A 25,606-nucleotide genomic window follows, 5' to 3' on the forward strand; every position below is an offset into this window, starting at 1 on the left:
TTTTTCAGTGTGGCTGGGTTTTTCCCTTCAAGTTGAAGGGTTTCCCAAGATAAGTTCTTGCGTCTTTTGTGCCTATCTTATCTACTTTTTCTTTATTGTCATTTATCATTATTTCTAGGCTAAACATTAACATTGTATCAGAGCCAGGTTTGATAACAGCAATGAAGGAAGCCTGTATGTGTTGAATTAAGTTATTGTGAGACAGATCTTCATCGTGTTCATGGATTCATTGAGGTATCCTCAGGATCAGTTTATTGCTCTTATAAAACTCTACGTATTATCAGTCTCTAGCTCTTGTTCGAATCCTTATCTCATTTGCTATCATGTGATCATGACTCTTGGTTGCATCAAGCCACCGTGTATTTCCTTAATGTTGGGTCAGCGTCAGTTTTGGTTATATTTTTATATTTTTTTTGTTGGACATGGCTTCCATGCATGTCTACAATGTCTCTATTTTCCACCGAGTCGTTTAATGTGATTCTTGTTTTTGTATTCATTTTGCAAACCATATATGGCATTGTATGCTTTGTGGCATCAAATGCTTGTTGGCAACCTTTGGTATCTTGGCATCTATGTGGACAGTCCTCGGTATTCAACAGTTATTTGAGTATATGTGATGGGTTATTATTTGTGCCAATTTAGTTTTAAGCTGAATGTCGTCAAAATCGTATATATTTCATAGTGGTGTTACTGTTCGTGTTCCTTGCTGCGATGTATGATTGTAACAGTTGGACCCTTTCTGTTTCCCATCTCTCATTATTAGGTCACAACATTCATTTCGAATATATTTCCATTGTGCATTCTCGAGCAGAGGTTCCATTCAATTCATAATTCATCCGAGATTATTGTTTTTCACAACCGTTTTATTACTAAGTATTATTTTTGTTGATACTTGTCTTTATGGAATTCTGAGCATGGTCGGTTATGCTAGAGTAACGTGACTCTTGATGGAGCCCTATTTTTTGGCAAAAATCAGGGCATACATTTATGATGTTGGAGGTTTTAAGAGAAGGTAATCATTGATGAAAAATGATATCATATACAAATACTGACCAGCGAAAATCAAATATATACACACAGGGATGAAAATGAGCAATGGAAATTTACAAATATTTTGATTTAAATATAAAAAAATTGGAGCCCACTGGCATAAAAGTTTCAAGTTTGTTTGCGTTGTCTATGGATGAATCATCACAAGCTTCTTGGCCTACAGAAGTTGTCTTGCTCAATAGTCATCAGTTCTACAGATTTGGAAGTTTTCCATAAAATAAGAGACAGAGGAGAAATATTGTCATTATGTGAACATGACACAACACTTACTAAAATATAAGCATTACAGACAACTGAACAGTTTGAAGTAAAACCAGAGGTTATTCGTGAGATCTGCAACCAAGAGTATGCAATGCAGTTTCTAAAGGAGGTGATTCTTATTAAAGTCTCAGAAGAAGAGGATGGATTCCCTAGCAGTTAGCACATTGAATCAATAACGGAAGCACATCATATGGAAAAGAAACTAGAATCTCTATCTGTAGGTATAGCCTGTAGAAAAAATGTGTACGAGGAGCTTCAATTTGTAGCATCCGACTTCTCAGAAATCAAGTACATAAAATTGGTGATTCACATAAAGAAAAGAATAAGCCCATCTATTGAAATGGTGATTGTGGTTAGTTAAAGTCATGTTTGTGAGAGGTATTTAAGTATCGAATAGTAAGAGACACATCTCACATATAGTAAGGCAACCTGCTATAGCTCATTTCTCAATCATATGGAAAAACTTCAGAGAACAATAATCTGATGTCCCGTTCAAAACTGAAGCAGTTGCCAATATACCGAAGACAAGTCTTTTACTCCACTGATGGCTCATGCAGAATGGAATCCTTGGGAACAGAAAGGTCACGTTGTGGAGAACAAAGAGACTAGCGTTAGAATAATAAACACAATCATTGAAGCATAAACAAAATTTCTCTTTTGGACGGTGATAAGAAAAATAATTGATGCTGAGAGAAATCAGAGTGGTGCCAAGTCATGATGCCAAGTAAGAAACAATCACAACAAGGCAGATAGCGATGACTGGGATGAAAAGCTACAGTGGACAAAGTAACTTGCCACAAAAGAAGATTTATCAAAACTAAATACGATGACTTGTGTGTGCATCAATTGATACAGAGTAAATTTCGAACACAATGATTTCAAAGGCGTAATGATATAAGAAGTTTGATTGATGTTAAGAAGGGTTATCGGGAGTATTGAAAGGAATAGAATGAACAGAAACTCTGAAATAGACGTATCCCACTATAAAGCTATGACATAGAGATTAAGACCTGTGACTTTTGGAACCTACTAGCATGGGATCTGGTTGGACGAGATGGTCTGATTTGCACTAAGAATATGCAATTGATAACAAAGACTTTGGAAAGAAGTTGCTTTGACCGGGTGACCCAAAGATGATAACTCCCAACGCTCAGAAACTCAGGGCCACTTATCCAAGATGTTTTGCGGGCATTGTTGTTTGTAGAATACCTGTTTCGATCGCACAAGATCTCTTGTTGGTGATTTTTAAATATAAAAACAAATATCCAACTACCAGCAAATGAGACAGCCATGTATGTTCGACTGTTTCCAAATTATATTCATAATAAGTAATTTGGAGAGTATGGTCAATTTGTTTATATTCTGAAGAGGCGCAATGGTTCACTAAGTGTCTCTTTGATCAGATATAAATAGAAGATACCAAAGTCTTTTTTAAAGAAGTCAGAAAAACATAAAGCATGAGAAGTCAATGAGAAATATTCAGATCTTGTAAGGAGGAATAAGGAACAAAAGGCATGGCTTTTAATGTAAGCTGATATATTTTATTGTAATGATAAATAAAAGTTCTTTGTTTTTATTCAAGGAAAACAAATAAATTACAATTGGGATTGATTTAGCATTCTTTGTTTGATGATCAGGGATAGTGTGAAATACATGTGTATTTCCTCATCTCTGTCTAATTGGGCTTCCCACTAAAGAAGTTAGAATCATTTTGGACTAGCATCAAATTGCATAAGGCGATTTGTCTTCTATAGCACAGGAATAATTGATGATATGTCACAGTATATTGTCTCATAAAGTTGCACATCAGAGTCTTCATTGCGTTAACTCTATTGCTCGAATAAACAGGCACTAGTCTTTGAAATCATTAAAATACAATTGTTCAGTTTATAGTTGAACTCAGAGTTTCTCTTATATTCCCCCTCTTGCAAGCATCAACTCCATTATTGAAAAATTTTATATAAAACATTCAATCATTCTAAGCTTTCATATAACTTTAAGTTTACCAAGTTTTAAAGATTTTTGCCAACCTAAGAACTCACCAAGTATAAATTCGCTATATAAAAGCTTTGAACAAGGTGACCAATTTTGAGGCGAAGATTACTCTCGTTTGTTGGCCCAGATTGATTGAGGAATCTTGTTAGAGAATTGGCAAAGCTCTTGGATTTCCAATCTATGGCTTTGGGAACCAACAACTCTGATGATGGAATGCATAGTCATCCATTGGGTATCAAACATTATCATTGGCAGTGTGTATGATCCTTCTTATTGTTAAGTGATCATTTTTTGTGACTATTGTCTTTTCAAAGGAAGTAATTGTAATAGTGCACTGTGACTTCAAGTGGGGGTGATCATTTTGTAGCATCGATTTGATGTTATCTACTATGCATATTCTTAGAGAATGTTTTTGTCTGCTATACATATTCTTAGAGGATGTTTTTGTGTGTTATGTTACAAGTGTTGAGGTTGTAGTGTATGGTGTTGAATATTATTGACTTCAAGCAACATATTATTGTTTTGTTATTAAGATAGTATAGAGGTTCATTATTATTTCTTATTACAATAATAGATAAGTCGTCTATTATTAGTTAATGATTATCTATTGTAAATATCTAATTAGCTTTAGTTTGCTTTCTCTAGAATAGAATGTTTATATTCTTTATGATCGTTTCCTAAGGAAACATCGTTTCATTCTTTTGTATAAATTTACCGACTAGACTCTGTTAATAGCAAGCAAGTATTTACCAATTACTTCCGTAATATGGTATGAGAGCTAATACTTAAATTTTTTTCAAAAAATTTTATAATTTCTTCTTGAAATTATTTGTTTAAATTTTTTCAAAATTATTTCAGTCAATTTCTCTAAAACCACCCTAGGGTCTTCTACCTGGAGAAATTTGAATCAGCCTAAAATCACGAACCCGGGTTTGAAACCTTTGTGCAAATCGAGTATTGGAAAAATCGCAGGTCCTGTTCTCTCCAAATCACAATTTTTTCCTTGCAATTCATGACTGGAAAATCACGACATCTATCTAGAAATCGTGGTCATTTTTTACTAGCTCATGACTAGTCGAAATTGTACCTTCACTCTACAAACCGTGTTTGATATCTTTTGCAGCTAGCATATAGCTTAAATCTGCAAATCGCATCTGTTTTGCAGCCATTCTGCCCACATTTGAACGTCCGTTTTGAAGTATTCCTGGGACAAATTGCCATTTTTCGAAGCCCAAACTCAACTCTCCAATCTCATCTCTACTTGCAAATCACAATCTGTGCAAAAATCGACCATTTTTCTCCACGAAATCGCCATTTTTCTGTACTTAAAACCTTCATTGGTCCCTAGCTAGGGTTTTGCTCGAAACCCTAGTTTTTGACCTTGAAAATTTTTCCTGGTTATAGATTCTCGGTGGGTTTTTCGAGAGTTCAACTGGGTTGTCTCTTTTTTCTCGGTGACGTGATTTTCGTGCCTTGATTTTCGAGCCACCGGATCCAAAAAAACATATTCCCTCTAGGTTTTTCGAGCTCTCTTCTGGGTCCCTCTCTGATTTTTTTGGGTGTTCTGTTTTTTGCCTCAAAGAACGTGCCTTCACAGATTTTCAAAGTTTTTCATTGAAAAACGTGCCATGGCATCTCTGACACATTCTGCTCGAGCATAACTCCAAATTCAATGGTCGAAATTATGGCACCTGGAAACAATAGATCATCACAATTTTTGAATATCGAAACACCGATCAACTTGTTATGGGTGTTACAAAGCGTCCGACTTCTTCAACTCCTAATCAAGATACATAGGATCTAAATAATCGAGAGACAGTGATGCTTCTCAAATTATCCGTGGTTGATGATCAGCTTTCTCAGATTCCATTCAGCAAGGCAGCTACTGAGATCTAGACACATCTCAAAGGTCTTCATGAGACTTCTGACACAAGCAGAACCTTCTTTCTGAAAAAACTCTGTTTTCTATTGTCATGGATGAGCGCACCTTGCTCCAAGCACAACTGAATTGGATTCAAGAAATCCGTGATCAGTTACTTGCCATCGGTCGCAAGATGGAGGAAGAGGATATTGTGGTTATCACTCTTCGGAGTTTACAAAATCCTATGAGCATTTGATCGAGACTCTCAACATCACATCTTCTGGTGTTGATTTGAAGTTCACTGATCTCTACACGCTGCTGCTTCAACAAGATCGGTGGAAACAACAATTCGGTAGTAGCTCCAGTTCCACCTCCACAGAGCAAGCCTTTGTTGCAAAATCCTTTCAAAAGGATAAACGCAAGTTTTAGCAGCCATCTCAGTAGAAGTCTTCTACTCCAACATCAGATGGTTCCAGAAAGAACATTCAATGCAACTACTGCCACAAGTTTGGACACATGAAGGTTGAATGCTGGAAACACTTAGCTGCACAATCTAAGCAATCAGGTTCACAGCCCAAAGCGAACAGTATAGAGCACACTAAGCTGGCGGAATCTACCTTTTACGCCTTCATGGCTAAAAGTCCTGTAGATCATGTGAAGTTGTTTGCCTGGTACATTGATTCAGGTGCCTCTCATCATTTCACTCGTCGCAGAGACTGGTTTACTGACTACTAGCCTTATTCAAACTCTGTTATTTTTTGTGGCGGAGAAGAGTACATGATTGTCGGTAAAGGCAACATTCAAATTCAGTCTATTGGGAGGAATCTCATATTCCTTGATGTGTACTACATTCCAAGGATGGAACTAAATCTACTCTCAGTCATTTGCTGCAACATTCTCCACAATTGGCAGTCACCATCAATTCACATTAGTGCACCATCACTGATTGAGCGGCTAAGTCTACTGTTGCAGTAGGTCTTGAGGATCATGGTCTTTTCAGACTTACTGATTTTGGTGATTCTCAGGACTTAGCAATGGCTGCTCAGCAATCTTCTATCAGCACACTTTGGCATCAACGATATGGGCACTTAAATGTGCATTATCTCTCACAGCTTGCTCGAGATGAGCTTGTTCTTGGATTGCCAGAGATTCAGACTCAACAACTTAGAGTTTGTGACGCATGCCAGGCTAGGAAGCAACACCACACACCTTTTACCAGTGGTGACTCATGGCAAGCTTCTCAGTTACTTCAACTTGTACATGCCGATATCTACGGCCCTATGGCCACTCCTTCTGTTCTTGGGTCCAGGTATTTTTTGTTGTTTGTTGATGATTTCAGTAGGAAAATGTGGGTGTATTTCCTTAAAAAGAAATCAGATGCATTTCCTATATTTCAGAAGTTTAAACCTTTGGTTGAAAAAGAGTCTAGGAAATCTATTATTACTCTTAGATCAGACAATGGGGAGGAATTTTGTTCTAATGTTTTTTCCACCTTCTTGGATACACATGGCATCAAACGCTTGTTAACCACACCCCACATGCCACAACAGAACAGTGTAGTTGAACGTTGAAACAGAACAGTCACCAAGATGGCTCGATCCATGCCTGAACATAGACATGTTCCGAAGCAATTTTGGGCAGAAGCAGTTAACATTGTAGTTTATCTATTGAACCAGTCACCCACTATGGCAGTCAAAGGTAAAACTCTAGAAGAGGCCTGATCAGGTCGCAAGCCCAGAATTAGTCACCTGAAGGTTTTTGGCTCCCTTGCTTTTGTTTGGATCCCTGATGCTTCACGCACCAAGTTGGATGCCAAGAGTCAAAAACTCATGCTTGCTGGATATAGCAATCTTCACAAAGCCTACCGCCTGATTGATGTTGAGAAATCTCGTCTCATATATAGTCGTGATGTAGTCTTTGATGAGCAACGAGGACCTTTCATGCCAGTTTCTCTCATTCTTGATCTAGCAGACCAGCCTATGCAGGCTCATGATTTGGGAGTTTGGCTTCCATTAGGTCCACCTGATGGGAGGGCTCCAGTAGCTCCTACAGCTCCAGTTATACCAGTGATACCTGTATAGACACCTCCAGCTTCTCTTGCAGGATCACCTCGCTTTGTAGATGCTTCACCTGAGTTCAATCCAGATTCTTCTGATGAGGATCCTGCTAATCAAGCATCTCCAAGTACTAATGTTGGCCATTCTCCTATCCGGCCTAAGTGGTGGGCTAAGACGCTTACTAATCTTTGTGATGATGAGCTCATTGATGGGAGGACTGCTCGAAAATAAAGCAAAACTATTGATTCTGTTAACTTTGCTCTCATGGCCAACATTCACAGTGTGTTTGAACCTCAAACATATTCCAAGGCTAGAGGAATTCCAAAGTGGGAATAGGCCATGACATCTGAACACCAAAGTCTGCTAAAGAACAATACTTGGGTCCTTTCTGATCTTCCACCAGGGAAGAAACCCATTGGCTGCAAATGTGTCTACAAAATCAAATACAAATCGAATGGTACTTTGGATAAGTACAAAGCTCATTTAGTAGCGAAGGGCTTTTCTCAGTGTCAGGGCATTGATTATGAGGAGACCTTTGCTCCTACTACAAAGATGAGCACCATCAGATTAGTCCTAGCCATGGCAGCACAGTTTGGCTGGAAGGTCCATCAGATGGACATCAAGAGTGCTTTCCTGAATGGTGATTTCCATGAAGAGGTCTACATGATGTAGCCTCTTGGTTTCAAGGTTGCTGGTAAAGACCATCAGGTTCTCAAATTGGTAAAGCTCTCTATGACTTGAAGCAGGCCCCTTGAGCATGGTACATAAAAATTGATAAGTACCTCAGTGATCAAGGCATCAAGAGGAGTTCTTCAAACTCAAATCTGTACATCAAGACTATTGACAATGACATCATCTTTCTGGTTATTTATGTGGATGATCTGATCATCACTGGCAGTTCGGCATCTTTGATTCAGGGAATCAAACAGAACTTATGTCAATCTTTTGATAAGACTGACCTTGGGTTCATGCATTATTGCCTAGATGTTGAAGTTTGGCAACAATCTTCTGGTATATTCATCTCTCAGTCTAAATATGCCAAGGCCCTATTAGACAAATTTCGTATGCAGGATTGCAAACCTGCATCTACACCTATGGAAAAAGGTCTCATGTTATTAGCAAAGTCTGATTCTCCTTCCTTTGATGATACTACATACAAGCAACTAGTAGGCAACCTCATCTACCTCTCTGCTACCAGGCCTAATATCAACTTCGCAGTTAGCTATATTTCATGCTTTATGACAGCTCCTAAGGCTAATTATTGGATGGCAGCAAAGCGTGTGCTTCGTTATGTGAAGGGCACTTCAGATTATGAACTTTTGTACTCTCGAAGTTCTAATCCTAAACTCAGTGGGTTCACAGATTCAAATTGGGCACACTCTGTTGATGATAAAAAGTCAACCTCTAGATTTGTGTTCAGTTTGGGATCTGGTGCAGTCACATGGACTAGTAAGAAGCAGCAGGCAGTTTCTCTCTCCTCTATAGAGGCCGAATACAGAGGAACTGTTAAGGCAGGATGTGAAGTTGTTTGGCTTCATCGGATGCTTGGGGATATGCAGATGTCACCCACAGGACTTACTACTCTGCTTGTTGATAACGAAGGCGTTATCAAGTTAGCACGAAATCCAGTCTTCCATGAACTAACCAAGCATGTGGATTTTCACTGTCATTACATACGATAGCTGGTTGAAGATGAGACTATAGATTTGTAGTATGTTCCTACCACAGATCAGACTACAGACATTCTCACCAAGCCCCTTGGTCCTAATAAGTTTGTCAAATTCAGAGGACAGCTTGGTGTGTTAGATAGATTAATCATTAAGGGAAGGTATTACAATAATAGATAAGTCATCTATTATTAGTTAATGGTTATCTATTGTAAATATCTAATTAGCTTTAGTTTGCTTTCGTTTTTTGCTTTCTCTAGAATAGAATGTTTTTATTCTTTACGATCGTTTCCTAAGGAAACATCGTTTCATTCTTTTGTATAAATTGACTCTCTGATCTCTGTTAATAACAAGCAAGTATTTACCAATTACTTCCGTAGTATTTCTATAGCGATCCTTCTAAGATTTTGTTTTTCAAGCGTTGTTGTTGTAGGGATGTATTAAGTGTATATGACATGATCGATTTTCCCATATGGCTCTAGATAAGATAAGATAAATTTATTAATGTCCAACAAGAGACCACCAAAAGGTCTATGGGACTAAAAGCAATAAGGTCCAGGTAAGTTTTAGTAATCTAGATTTTATAGGTGTAAATATTAAGATAAGTGATTAGGTTTACCTTTATAATAAGTTTTTGCTTGGTTACTGGTTCGAGTTCGATTCGAAATATGGGTTCAAAGAACTGGTTTACCGGTACAAGAAAATTTTGGAAAGGGTTTTGGGTTTGTTTGTACAAAAACATGTAAAAATTATAAATATTAATATATATATATATATATATATGAAGCCTAGAAGCATAGAGTATCATAAAATCATATGATTTAATCTTAGTTAATCATTTAAACAACAAAAACACCATAGGCATAAACTTTAAACATGTAAGTTGTAATCATAGCATCATGAATCAGGATCATACCATCATATATTTCAAGTTCAACATCAAAGATTCAAAACATTAAAAGTAAATCATGATCCATGAATCATAACTGCAAGTTCAAATATCATTGTTTCAAGTTCAAGTTTCATCTAATTATAATGTATAAAATTCTAATATTCATCTTCATCATCATCATCATCATCATCTTCTTCTTCTTCTTCTCGTAGTCCTTCCATATTAGTTGACTCAGCAATAGAGCTAAGGCCAATGGGATTAGCACCAACAACAATAGTATGGGCATCAAAATCTTCAAAGTCTTCAATTGTAAGCCGAAAAGCAGAAGCATACAAGTCTGCCAACTCTACATCTACATCCCACCTCTTTGTCTCCCCTTCTTTGTATTCTTTAATCTTGTGCAAGGAAATGCAAGTTGTAATGCACAAACACCAAGTTCTCTGCTATTTTTTATTGCAACCTATTGCACTTCACTGAATGGATGAAAGAATATGTGCTCCAATTTCTCTCTAAAGTGGATGAACTAGCAATCTATGAAGACATGACATGTAAACAATTAAAATAAGATTTAAATTATTTATCTTAAATCTTAGAATTTCTAGCAATTTATGAAGACAAAGGAAATTAATTAAAAAAAAATTTAGACAAAGGAAACTAACAACAATTTTTTTTTAAATTAAACTTACTTGTGATATCACTTTGATTGCAAGGGGCTGCAACGTTTGGAACCTTTGACCATGGAGGTACCACTAACTATGAGCACTCTTCCCAAACCGATGACGAAGAGCGTCATTACTTAAATTTTTTGCATCCACAAATAGTATGAACTCATCCAAAATCATATCTTGCTCTTTCAAATGCTGCCTTGTATCCATCAAACACTTCTATGTCTCTATAGGGTGGTAGCCTTCCTGGTAGATCAGTATAGTAGGTACTATAGTATTTGGGCGTCAATGCATAGGCAAGCAAATGTAGAAGAGTGGGCATTTTGTTCCATCTTTCTATAACAATTGCTCGCAATTGTTTGAAGGTCTCTTGAGGATCTTGTTCCTTTTCAGTTACAATCTGCTTGATCTTCTCAAGCGTTGAGTCCATGCCATCATAGATCTCTCCAAGGAAAGGCCTATCCATGTCTGCATACCTAAGCATGATCATAATGGGTGCGGTGAGATTTATGAGATATTCCACATGTTCTCACCAATTTTCATCCAATATCCTCTTCCTTATTTTGGTTTCCGTCTCAGTGTTGTTTTGCCTCCATATAGCCCAATTGTTGTTGATCACCATATTGGTAAGCGCCTCTTTCACTTGTATAAGTCATCTCAAGACGATTACATTTGATGCAAAACGTGTCTCAACAACCTGTAACATAAAATAGAGCAAAAACAATACAAATTGTTAGATACATACGTGATAAAAGAATACACATCATTACATAATAAAAAAATCAGAAATTGTAAGATACTATGTTTTTTTAAATTAACTAACTTGAGTCCAAGTTTATTACCTTCAGCAACTCCAAACATGAGAACATTCTGAATATCCCTTGAATCATGTGGTTGTTTGTGATGAACATCTGGATGTCCTCAACTTCTGCTTACACCTCCTTGATCCACTGAATACTCTTCCCAATCTTCTGTAGCATAACAATGAATGAATAAACTGCACAAGGTGTCCAAAACATATGTTGGTATCTCTCTTCAACCAACAAACCAGCAGCTCTACAATTATTTGTGTTGTCTGTTATGACTTGGACAACGTTTCTTGCACCCACTTGCTCAATGGCCTCAATTAGGATATTAGCAATAAATGGCCCATCTTTTACTTGCCCCTCACAATGGACACCACCAAAACATCAATCAATGGACAATTTCTAACATCTTTCCACCCATTTGAAACAACTGTCACCCCTGTCTCAATCCATGAATCCTTGATGGGCTTCAATTGCTCATCAATCAACTTGACCTCGTCATCCAAAAAGATGGTTTGTACTCTCTCAAAACTGGGACATGAATACCCTGCAAGTGCTTTATTAGCACTTCTCAACATTTGCTTGAAATATGGAGAGCGAACAAGATTAAAAGACGGCCAATTTGCATACAAGCATATTGCCACATCAATGTTGGCAATTTCCCTACTCTGATTTTGAAATGCAGTTTCAAGTGGTCCCTTTCTTTTGTGTCGAATGGGTACTTCATTTTGAGAATCAAGGGCAGCTGAGGTAGTATAGAAGTGATTTTCTACAACAATATCTAGGGTGGATTTCATTCCTTTTGCTCTTTTCTTATTTTTATTGCCATCAATGGCATTTTGTCTAAGTTCATCTCTCTCTTTAGCTCGCTCATGCTCTTCAATATATTTTAATACCAATGAGCCTAGGATGCTCCTGCATCAATTTGCATTAATGTTTATCCTAGAAACAATGATAAACAACAATAAAGAAAAAATAGGCACAAAAGACACAACAACTTATCCTCGGGAAACCCTTCAACAAGGGAAAAACCTACCGTGTCTAGCAACCAAGACCATGCTGAGTTCAAAAGACCATGCCGAGCAACCAAGACCATGTCGAGTTCCCAAACCATGCAAATACTGGTGCTTGGCATGGTCTGGGAACTCGGCATGGTCTTGGTTGCTCGGCATGGTCTTTGGAACTCGGCATGGTCTCTGGAACTCGACATTGCTTGGGAATTTACTGGTGCTCGGCTTGGTTTTGCTGACACTCGGTTTGGTCTCGGTCATGTTGGTGCCGAGTTGTCTGTGAGCTGACTTTTGGCATTTAATTTATGTATGGGTATTTAATTTAGTGTTGTAGCCGACTTGTGGCTCGACCTATATTTAATGTAAGGGATTTAATTTAGTTTGTAATGAACTGGGCTGACTTGTGGCTTAGTTGGGTATAAGTAAGGGGTTTTGTGGAGTTTTTAGGAGTATGAGAAGTAGTTATCATTCCAACTTGGAGAAAGGGATGAAGTGTAGATGCGAATTTTGAAGAGCTAGGGTTGTGGCTTAGGAACCAAAGGATTGCTTGGTGAACCTAAGGTTACAAGTGTGAATTCTTCTTGGAGTTCTTATCCAATTGTGGCTCTAGACTAGTTGGAATTGGTGTGTGGTAACTGGATCTTGCGGGATCTTACAGAACTGGTATTGTAATTGTTTTTTGTATTTGGCGCTAGCTCGGAAGGCCTTACAATCGAGCATATTACATGTAATCAGTTATATCTATGAATAAAGAGTTGTGATTTGGTATCAGATCTTGCATTTGTGTTGCTTGTTGTTGTGTTTCCGTTGTGTGGTTATTTGTTGGGGGTTTGGACATCTCCTTTGGGGATTCTCCTGCTTTGCACTGCGTCAAGTGGTATCAGAGCGAAGGTTTTCCTCTGTGTGTGGACAGATAGCCAAAGCAGGGGCAATTTGCACCAGGATTTGCAAAGAAGGTTGATCTAGTGGAGCTGATTGATCTTCTAGATTGGTAGATTTGTTTCTTAGGGTTTGTTATAATTTTGGAAGATGCCTCCAAGAAGATTGGACACTAGAGCAATTGATGATCTTAATGATGTTGTGGAAGAAAGGATCTTAGAGAAGATAAGAGCAGAGTTCGGATCTGAGATTGCATTGATGAAAAGTGACATGATTGGTGAAATTGTGAGTGCTTTAGGTGGTGTACCTAGGCATGTGGGTACTGAAGGTAGTTATGAGGAAGTTGTTGAAGACTTTGAAGTTGTTGGATCTAGTGGTGAGGACAAAATTGATCGTGTGGAGAGACCTATTGGAACTAGGGTTGCTCAGTTTGCTAGACCTGGATCTTAGTTGAAGCTGAAGCATAAGATGGAGGTTTCTAATTTCTTAGGTACTTTGACTCCTAAAGACTTGATTGATTAGATTGGTGACTTGGAAGACTACTTTGAGCTTGAGGATATTGAGGATCCACTCAGAGTGAGGTTGACAAAAACTAAGTTGAAAGGACATGATGCTCTTTGGTGGAAGGAATTGCAAAGAGACAGAGAAGAGGAAGGTGAAATGAAGATCACTAGATGGAGATTGATGATGACTCAGTTGAAGACTAAGTTCATTCCTCTTGATTATGAACTTGAGTTGTTTAAAAGGTTGCAAAATCTGAAACAAAAAGATATGACTGTAAAAGATTATACCGATGTTTTCTACAAGTTGACTATTTGGTCTAGTCATAGAGAATTGTCAAAGGAGAAGGTAGCTCGGTACAATAATGGTTTGAGATTCAATATTCAGGATGAGGTTGGTATGCTGAATATTTCTTCAGTTGAGGATGCTTATTAGTATGCCCTGAAGGCAGAGGATAAGTTGAGGAGGAAAAGTCAAGGTAATACTAAAGGGAAGGAGAAGCAGGATAGCTTTCCACAAGCTAAACCAAGCTAAACAGTTGTCATGTGTTGCTAGGTAGACCTTGGCAATATGATTGCAGGGCTGTGCATGATTGTGTCAAGAATGTGTTTACTGTTGATAAAGGTGGCAGGAAGTTTTCCCTGATTCCTTCACAAAATGAAGAACTCGATAGGAGGAACCTGAGTATTGGTAGCCGAGTTGAGTTGGCAGATTCTAGGAAGGTTGGAGATCAATATGAAAATCAAACCTATAGTACACCGAAGATGGATGTGAAGAAGCAAAAGAAGAACAAGGGAAAGAGTGTACAAGTTGAAGATTTGGAGGATATGTATGTGAAAACCAGTCTGGGATTTATGTGTTGAATCTCAAAAGATGTTCTTCCAAGTATTGAGAACATCTTTTCGAACCTAGAGTGTCTGATGTAGGAGCATCCTAGACTTGCTTGCAATCCTGCATGTTTTGCGGGATTTTGGCTTAAAGTTGTGGAGCATGGCAGATACTAGTGCTCAGTATGGTCTGGGAACTCAGCATGATCTTGGTTGCTTGACATGGTCTTTGGAACTCGGCATGGTCTCTGGAACTCGGCATTGCTTGGGAATTTACTGGTGCTCGGCTTGGTTTTGCTAACATTCGGTTTGGTCTTGATTTTAGGAGTATGAGAAGTAATTACCATTCCAGATTAGAGAAGGGGATGAAGTGTAGATGTGAATTTTGAAGAGCTAGGGTTGTGGCTTAGGAACTAGAGGATTGCTTGGTGGACCTGAGGGTACAAGTGTGAATTCTTCTTAGTGTTCTTATCCAGTTGTGGATCTGGACTAGCTGGAATTAGCGTGTGGTAACTAGATCTTGTGGGATCTTGCAAAACTAGTACTGTAATTGTTGTTTGTATTTGGCCCTAACCCGGAAGGCCTTACAACTGGGCATATTGCATGTAATGAGTTATATATATGAATAAAGAGTTGTGATTTGGTACCAGATCTTGCATTTGTGTTGCGTGTTGTTGTGTTTCCCCTGTGTGGTTATTTGTTGGGGGTTTGGACATCTCCTTTGGGGATTCTCTTGCCTTGCATTGCATCACAAATCATAATGGGAAAAAAAATCCCACAATTCCACAAATCAAATTCTTGAACCCAAATCTGCAACTAAGACTTTTTCCCATCCTCTGCGAGCCCAAACTGAATTTGCATGAAAGTGGAACAAATTTGCATGCCACGTCAGTTTTTTGACTTTTCAAAAGTTTAATTTGTATTTTTTAGGTGCTATTTGACCTTTTTAAGCATAAAACGATGTATATTATAAAGTTTTCTCACATTAAATATTTCATTTGTGACGGCTACATGAGTTTCTTGAAGGCAAACTGAGTTTTGTTCTTGGTGTTTGTGGGGAATTGAAGTTTGCAAATAACACTAGTAGAGAGTAGAAACCAAACAAAGTGGCATAGACCAAATAGAGTGGCATAGAAATTGCTTGTAGGGAGCTAAAGCCTACAAATAACACTAACCGAGATAACATGTAGGGTTTTGTAGCTTGTTTACGTTCATCATTGTTTGTTTATAAAAGATTTTTTGCATTTTTTTACAAAATGAGATGCTCTCTCTAAGTCCAATTTTATTTTCTTTTTTCATTTTATTTTTTTCTGTGTGTTGTTTATAGATTCACAGAATGGTAAGTGTTTCTACTTCTAGCACCGAAAACTCCCATTCCAAAAGAGGCAAATGTTCTCTATTACAAAAATATTTGAAAATGGTTCAACCAATGCCAAGTGAAGGTGGTTTTGTGTGGATTTGAAGTCATTGCAAAGAGGAATTTAGTAGCTCTTATAGTAGATTGAAAGCACATTTGTGCTTTGTTGCTCCAAAAGGTATTGAATTTTGTACAGGGAAGCCAAGACAAAGCAATTGGGAATGCAAATTTGCATCCTTCACAAAAGTCTACAAAGAAAACAAAAATCGCATAATTTCAATTTCCAATCCCAATGAACCACCTGCAAAGGGCCATCCACTCTTGTGCGCATCACAAGAACAGGTGACGAATAAGGGAGCATATGGGCTCTTGGAAATATCAATTCAAAATGAAGCTAGAGGCATAGTCGAGGAAGGCATAGCCAAGATGCATCTATGCAAATAGATTGTCAGTTAATCTTGTCAGCTCCAAAGGAGTTCAAGGGCCCGAGGTCATGAGAAGGTTTGCACCACTTTATTGGACAAGGAAGTGATCCATGTAGAGGCTCTCATGCAGACCATCAAGTATTCATGGACCAAAACAAGTGTGACATAGTATTTGATGGATGCAAAGATGCGAGAATTCATCCTTTGGTCAATGTTATTACAATGTTCACAAGACGTGCAAAGTTTTTGAAAGTTGTTGATTGTTTAGGGGAGGTGAAGGACAGTCATTTCAATGCAAACATCCAAGCCATTAAGAAACTTGGCCCTCAAAATGTTGTTCAAATGATAACCAGCAATATCAAGAATTGGATTGTCGGGCTATTGGTTGAGGAACACTTGAAACACATTTTTGGACACCTTGTGATATGCACTCACTCAACCTAAGGCAGCAAAAAACTGGGACTAAAATTGAGTGGGTTAAAAAACATGTAGGAAGTTGCACAAGAGATCCAAATGTTCGTCACAAACCACCATGATATGTACTCACTCAACCTAAGGCAGCAAAAAATTGGGACTAAAACTGAGTGGATCAAAAAACATGTAGGAAGTTGCACAAGAGATCCAAATGTTCGTCACTAACCACCATATGACGCAAGCAATATTTAAACAATTATTGAAAAAGGAGCTCTTGAAGGTAAGTTAAATTATTTAAAATCGAGCAATGATGATTTTGGTCTTGACGTTCTTGATGATTCTCATAAGTGGTGGTACTTCCATAGACAATGTGCCTACAGCTACAACCCAGTTTTATCACAAATAAGTTCCCAACTCTTAATATTCTAATTTCTAAATTCTTGTTGATGAATACTGAATTTATATTTTTAAGCTTTTATTCAAAACACTGGACCCTCTAATTCCAAAATTGAAAATCTTGGTAGGTTGCTAGTTCATCATCATCCAAGAGGAACTGGAGCACATACTCCATGCACTCAATGAAATGCAATGGACTAGATTCCAAGAAGGCAGATAACTTGGTCTTTGTGCATTCAAACTTAAGGTTCAGAACACACAAAGTCAGCGCTTACAAAAAAGGGATGGCAAAGCATTGGGATTTTGAACCAAAGCGTGCAGATTTGGAAGATTCGATTGCGCACTTTAATGCACTTGCACTTGATGATGATGATCACGACCTACCTAGTGATGTTAAGGTTGATCCTAAGGCTGAGCCTTACATTGCTAGTACCGATGCTAGTGGTACTTTTTGTGCTTCTTATCTGCAACAGGAGAATGATGATGATCTCTTTGATGGTTTTTTATGAAATTTGATCATTGATGGCTGATTACTAATGTTGACATTAATGTTTTTAATTTTTGAACCAAAGCATTGATATGCTGGTGTATTTTGGCATTTTTATGTTATCTGGGCTAAAACATAAATATATGTGGTGGTGTATTTTGCTGTGTTGTTTTAATATTAGTGTAGTGGTGTATGAACTTATTTGCTGCTCAATATATAAACATACATATTTTTTTTTAAATTGTTTGAATGAACCCAAAACGAATCCAAACCCAACATGAAAAAAACATTAGACAATTTTAGAACCCGAATCTCGAATCCACATCTGTACCAGAATCTGAACCTGTAACTTGGATAGTAACATTTTTAAGCAACCTACCACTTAACTCTCTTAGAGAGGGAAACTTGCACCCTTTTTTAACAAGTATCAATGTCATCACCAAATACTCATAATATGTACTACCGGCCATGCTGAAGGAAGATGGTTGTGATACAAAAATTTGCAATCCTTACAATTTTGTGCACATCATTATTAAAAATAATTCTTTCAAATGGCATTGAAGACATCAAGAGTGAACCAATCCTCAGTTGTAAACTATTATTAGTGATTTCAAGTTATCAACTCTCAATATAAGCACTTAAAAGGAAAGAAACTTTAATACTGGTCCTCTATTTTTGCTACAGATCTTCTCTTGAATAGGAGTTTACAAGCTAGTTTGAACATCTGTGTAGATAGAACATTCAAATGAATCCAGTACTATCAAATAAATTTTCAACAAATCTGTAAATGGATGCAGAAAATATTGAGAAAAAAGTCTCTTAATATACACACTTATTAGGAAAGGAAGCTTAATACTGGTCCTCTATTTTGCAGCAGATCTTCCACTGAATAAGAGTTTACTAGTTAGTTTGAACATCTGTGTGGAGAGAAGATTCAAATGAATCCAGTACTATCAAAAATATTGCTCTAAATTTTGTAAATGGATGCAGAAAATACTGATACAAAAGTCTCTTCAACATGTCAGTTATCCATGATGGATCTACAATCAATAGTGTATTTTGAAAGAGGTAAGCAATGAGAAAACGTTAAGTGACTGTTAATTTACTGATTAAGCTATAAATCAACATAGAAAAACTCAATAAGTAAAATACTTACTTGAACTTGTTTAAACATCTGCCTCCTAGAATGTACACTTGAAATGGAAGGAGAATACATTACTTCAAAAAAGACTCCACGCTGCACAAAGACAGTGAAATATACACTGAGATTAAAAATTCATCTCCTACTTTTTCTTTTACGTGTGTAGTTGTGTTTATTATTATGTGAACATTTCATAATAAGATTCATTAGTTAAAAAGTGACCTAATATAACAAGCAAAGTACTTCATGACTCAGCCAAAACAATATTGGGCATCAAACGAACAAACCTGCACTGCAGCTCTAATGAGTGAATTTTTCAAATGAAACAGAAGCTTCTGGCTGAAGTTTACCGATATCAAGTCAACCTGAAAATATTAAGGAGCTGTATAAGAAAGCAGACATTAAATTGCATGCACATTATTTTTAAACAGGAAACCAAGATGTTAACATTTGTTTTTGAGAAGTGGCATTATTGGGTCTTTGAATTCCTGCAACATAGCTGGTTGACTTTCTAGGTTTTATTTTCTTTTAGCTATCTATATAGTTAGTATGTAGCACATGAGCTCAATTTTATATAACTCCTATGAATACCACTTTTACTGTTTCTTATAACTAAATACTAATTTATTGCCCAACTTTGAACAACTCATTTGAAAAAGAAATTGCAAAGCTTTAAGGGTATGTATTTAAATCTTAAATATAAATTCTGTATAGAAGTTGAGAAACAAAGTGGCTCTGTGAAAATTCTAAGCTAAGACTTTCAAAATAAGTACACCATTTCCTGCACAAAGATTGGGAAGCGGGGGCTGGTATTTTTAGATGAGTTCTGCAGGGAAAAGGTCATAATTTTCTACATGTAATTTGAGCAAAAATGTGGTTTTGGGTGAAAATCTAATACGAACATTTCGATACACCATTTCCTGCTCCAAGACTTGCAATCAGAGCTAGTTGTAATTTGATGGGAAGAAGTTTCCTATAAAAGAAAGAAAAATAAAACTAGATCACACCTTGATTAAAAGAACTCTATCCACTTTCAAGGGATTTTTAGCAATAAAAACACAGATTTAAGTTGCCTATAACAAGAAAGAAATATAAAACTAAAACATGCCTGGATTTTAAATGGCAATGGGGTTTTGGTAATGCTCGAATTTCAAAGACAGGGAAGGGTAAGGAAAATATTTGGCTTGGACAAGTATGTTAAAGCATGCATTTTAGTTGCATTAGAAATATTTGCCTGTCGCACAACCTTTCGAAACAGGGATGGGGGGACACCAGGGCATCCATTTCCAGGACATTTCCTAAATGGCCAAAAATAGGGGACAGCAGAGGACGGCAGTTTACAAATTTTAAAAAAGTGTATGTATGCATACACACACGAGTGTGTGTGAATATGAGTGTGTGTGCGTGTCTATGAGTTTCTGAAAACATATTAAGAGATAATATAGATAGAGATAGGGAAAGAGAGATAAATCAATAATTGAAACAATAAGGCAATATGCAAATAACTCAGGGATTGCAAGTTACAGCAGTAGCATAACATAAATGATGGTAGCAGCAGTATAACAGCATTATATGATCTAAGTTGCCGAATCAGGTGCATGGATGGGTAAGAACTTATATGTTTGGCTCTCTCTCTCTCTCTCTCTCTCTACATATATATATATATATATATATATATATATATATATATATATATATATATATTTTTTTTTTTTTTTTGTTGAGGCCACAAAAGTGTGTCCCATTTTAGGGGATAAAGAAATTTTGGTTCTTACAAAAAAAATGGGAAGGAGGGAGGGGGGAAGGGTTCGAGCAAACTACATCTGTTCATGTCAAAATCTCAGGAGGGTGATTCGATCTGAAACCCCACCCCCTCAAGTGAATCTCCTTTCCACTGGATTAGTTTTAATATTTGGAAGTCATTTTTTTCACTTTCCACTATTCCTCATGCAGGTTGAAGCATCCTAACAATATTGAGAACGTGCAGCCTCCTCGCATTTTCATCCTCATTAGACCTTGACTGTTACCAGGCATGTATATTACTTCTTTTTTATTATTATTTTAGCATTGTTTATAAATCATTTAGTTAATTAGTTTGGTTTGTGTTAGTTAACTTTTCGTTACTTCTTTATGTATGTTAGTTTTTCGTTATTTAGTTATGTTAGTTTTTTGTTTACAGTTTTTAATGCTAGCATTTCATTAGTTAGTTTTTCATTTACAATTATTAATGCTAGTTTTTTATTAGTTGGTTTTTCAATGACCGGTTATGGATTTTTAAGTTATTTATAGATATTGCACATTAGATAATTTATTTAAAATTAAGAAAATAGTAAAATTTAGAACATTTTAAAACTTCAGAAAAATGTAGAAAAACTTAAGGAAATTTATAAAAGAATAGAAAAACACTTACGACCCTTATAATACATATTGTGTCCTAAGAGGTCCTAATGTGTAATAAGCATCTCACGACACTATTAGGACCACTTGAGATCTAGTTATTACACATTAGAACCCCTTAGGGCACACTTTGTATCATAAAGGTCTTAAGACCTAACATGACTAAAAAGACTTCATCGTTGATCAAGATAAGTATTAAATGCCAATTGATAGTTCACCTTTACATTTCTATCCTTTATTAAGAAAAAATCAGCTTTGGTACATAGACTAATTGTTATGTCCACGTTTTGAAATAGGATTTAACAATAAATACTACTTAAATAATTATTTTTCATTAAACAAAAAAGAATAAGTAATCTAATAATAATATAAATAAATAATATATTATAATCTATCATTACTATAATATAATATTTTTTAGGGACACGACTCTTAGAAGGTATAGGTATAAAAGAGACCGAAAGGGGGGGGCACAATACTATTGTATAAATTTAGTGAAGCGCAAAAATGAATTTTAAGAAAATTATCATTGGGAGGTACATATCATCTAAGTCACAAGGTTCGAGTTCGAGTTCGAGTTCGACAAGGATGAAGTTCAGATGAAGTTCGACAAGTCAAAAAACTCGAAAAAAATTCGACATTAAATTCGCCTCATGTAATTCTCCAAAAAATATGTTATTTATCATTATTATTATATGTTTGAGTTTAATGCAAGGAACTTTTCAATTCGTAACTACAATAGAAAACATCTTTTCATGTCTAACAATATATCCAATATATAATCAGAATAGTTTGAGATTACAAAATAGATTTGAAATCATTACAACAAAAGATATCACATTTATAAGATATAACCCATAAGAAACATGTGAAATCATGATTACAAAGTTCTTTTACTATCCAAAAGATAGATCAGCGTTTTATACTTCAAAGTTTAGAACTTCAAATAGCTCAAAATTAGCAAAAGTACGAAGATAGTTCTTGTCAAAATATTATAGTCAAAAGTCAATACTATTAAACTTCAAAAAAGCTCCAGGTTATCAAGAGCACTTGGCTGATTTACTCTAGAATCATCATCAGTGTCACTACTTAGCTCATCATCCAAGAAGTCTGGTTCCTCTAGAGGTCCAGTTGCCATGTCTTCTGAAATTCCTTTTTGTGAGGAAGATGTGGAGTCCTTTGCTGATTGGTTCATGAGCAATTTCAAATTGCTACGAACATAGACAAGATCTCCCAACTTTCCGGACAGCAGCTTGTTCCTCTTTTTAGAATGAATGTGGTCAAAACAACTCCAATTCCTCTCACATGCTGATGAACTTACTCCCTGACTCAATACTCTAATAGCAAAGCGCTGTAGTTCAGGAGTTTGTGCCCCATAGCTCATCCACCATCTAGACCCAGTTACCTCAGCTCGTGTCATGTCATATTGTGCTGCTTGCATTCCAAACATCCCTTCTGCTTTCTTGTATCTCCAACATTGGTCCCTGATCAAAGCTACAGTGTTTTGATCCGGCTCATACTTGCTAATGGCATCATAAAGCCCTACCATAATTTCACTATCACTTTGTCTGTCAATACGAAATAACTTGGGCTCCAAATAGCAAGCTGCTGCATGTAGAGGTGTGTGCATCATTTTCCACCTGAAATCAACTGCCTCCCATATCTCCATGTAGTCTGCTTCCACATTCTTCAATGCTCTCCGAATGGATTCTTTACAACGGTCCATGCTTTCATAAAGCATGCCAAGGCAAGGAGCATCACCATCCACCATACGAAGAACATCAACAATTGGACCACATATGTTCAAAACCTTTGATCCACTTTCCCAAAAATTGCTGTTTAAAATGATTTGCTCTATGTTCTTCCCCTTAGCACTTTTAGAAAGTGTTGAACCTTCCCACTCATTAAAACAAATCACAGATCTCAAAGCTGCCTTTTCTTCAATTACTCTCCTCAATGTGATATAGAATGAAGCAAACCTTGTGTCACAAGGCCTCAACAACTCTCTCGATGCATGTTTCCTGTAAAGACTCAAGGTGAGACAATGGTTTCTAATGAAATTTGCAACTGATCTCCCTCTATAAATTGCTTCATGTATCCATGGGAACTTGGCCAAGTCATGAAGCAACAAATCCAAACAATGGGCTGCACATGGGCTCCAATAAATCTGTGGGTACTTCTCTACAATCAGCTTCCCAGCTCCCACACAATTCGCTGCACTATCAGTAACCACCTGAACCACATTTTCTACCCCCACTTCAATAATAGCTTCTTCTAATATCTGGAAAATATATGCTGAAGTTTTCTTTTGATCGCTGGTGTCAATCACTTTCAAGAACACAACTCCTTCAAGGGAAGCCACCAATACATTAATCAAAGGCCTCTGACATATATCTGACCACCCATCACTCAATACAGTACAACCTGTTGCCTTCCAAGAGGCTTTGATCACATCTAACTTTCCTGTCACTCTGCCTTTGGACCTCTCCAAAAGAGTTGTTCTCAAAGCTTCTGAAGATGGAGGTGTGTAGCCTTTACCGAACTCTGCTGTTTTCACAACTACATTACGAAAATGGGGATTCCTTGCCGCATTGAACGGGACAGCACCAGTAAAGAAATAATCAGCCCATGCATCATCAACCTCTTGTCTCTCTATTGGTTTCCAAAAGTTGTTTAATGTTCCACTCTGTTTCATTGAACCTATGGATGTAGACTTGAGAAAACTAGAGGATGACACAGATGTGAACCTAGACACATCATCTTGAATTCTTTGTTTTTTCTGTATCTTTTTTCGATCAGCTTCACTCAAAAGGGTTAGTTCTCTCTCTATATCAGCTACCATTGCATCAGTGACCTTTGGACATGCTCTAACACCTCCTCCTGTACCCCCACTGATACCAAGTAAGTGGTCTCTTGCCCTTGTTAGACTTCCTGTAAAATCTTTCGTTCAATTAGTACAATAGAGTTTAGCACCATCTTTTGTCACATATTTCCATACTTCAGACTTTGATTTTTTCGGAGCCATTCAATTACAGCCTGCATGATGCAAAAGAAAATTAATATTAAAAAACAATCAATATTTTCTTGAAAACGTGAAAAGGAAATATAAGAAATAATTATTTCAAACTCTGTAATGAAATATGAATAAATACCAAACTTTATTTTAATTAACTAGATACTAAAATAACCCTTTTAAACTCTTATAAAAAAATTAAAATATTCTAAAATTAAAAAATATTAAACTTAAAAACTAAGTAAAATCTAATTGTTTTAAAATATAAAGTAAATACATAATACTTTTTTAATGTTTTAATATACATTAGCTTTTATTTTTATATACAAATAATAAATAATAAATAAAAAGTACATAGTATAAATAAATTAATAATATTTATTATTAATAACAAATAATGATATTAAGTCAAACTATTTTGCACTTTGCTTTAAAAATAAATAATACATACACAGTTAAATAATTACGCAAAGGAAATATTAAAAGCTTATGAATATTAATATAATGTTTTAATTTAAAAATTTATATAATAATTTAATATATATAAAATTCTATTGTTTATTATTGTTTTATGATAAATATTGTTATATTTATATTAAAATACAAATCTAATATTATTTGATGATTAAAATCTTAATATTTTATATTAAAATAACCTAATATTGTTTTATTAAAATATTCTATTTTTTTTTAATCTTAATATTTATAGCTTATAAGTTATAACTCTTTATGTATTATAATATTTTTAAAACTTTTTAAAATAAACAAATTTTAAAAGTTATAACAATAAGTTAATAACAATAATAATAATAAACAAAATTTTTAAAACATTATAATGTTATAACATTTATAAAACTTTACAAAACAAATGCAAACGCAGGACGCAGGACGCAGGAAGGAAAGGAATGAAGTTTGAACAATGGCGAACGATTTTGCCTACCTGAGACCTCTGCCGTCCACGTGAGCCTCCCTCTTCCCTCTGCCGTTCGCGTGAGGTTGAACCAGTCATGACTCACTGTACCGTCCAGCCTGCACTCCAGCATCCAGCCTGGAGACGGATTTTTCAGCCCCAGCAGCAGTTACAAACAAGCGTTTCAGCCTCTATAGCAGATGACCAGCGGGCGTTTCAGCTTCAGCGCTCAAATGATAGCCTTAGAAGCCTTAGACAGCGAACACCAAACCCAATAATTTGCAATGACGAAAAGCCTTTTTTAAGTCGAAAACCCTAAAACGGCCCAAAATAAAATAATATTTATGCAAAACGACAACAAAATAATAGCTGTACGAACTTGAGGCGAATTTTTTGATTTTTAAATTTATTTTTTAAGGTTCGCCGAATTTCGAATTTCGAGCCGAAAATTCGGCGAACCTTGTGACACAGCATATCATCAATGAGTGTATACATGAACGAAACAACAACCTCACACCAAGGATGTGAATCATTAAAGTGATTAAGGAGATTAGTTAAGAAACCTCCTAGATGTGCACAAAAGCCCACAAGGAGC

At 36.3% G+C, this 25,606-nt stretch overlaps 1 protein-coding gene across 1 annotated transcript in view; it reads right to left on the bottom strand.

Moving 5' to 3' along the window:
* The window catches only part of GAF1 (Polymerase/histidinol phosphatase-like protein), a 69,353-nt gene that overhangs the window by 25,580 nt on the left and 18,167 nt on the right, over nt 1-25,606 (bottom strand). Inside the window, exons 3-4 of the mRNA XM_089800310.1 lie at nt 18,979-19,056; nt 18,707-18,787 (exon numbers count right to left, since the gene is read on the bottom strand). Coding sequence (XP_089656436.1) covers nt 18,707-18,787; nt 18,979-19,056 — 159 coding nt within the window. The remainder of the gene's footprint in view (nt 1-18,706; nt 18,788-18,978; nt 19,057-25,606) is intronic.

The sequence above is a fragment of the Cupressus sempervirens genome, chromosome 9, assembly GCF_028749045.1.
Source record: "Cupressus sempervirens isolate cs-2001-9-10 chromosome 9, ASM2874904v1, whole genome shotgun sequence".
In the NCBI taxonomy this organism is placed as follows: domain Eukaryota; kingdom Viridiplantae; phylum Streptophyta; class Pinopsida; order Cupressales; family Cupressaceae; genus Cupressus; species Cupressus sempervirens.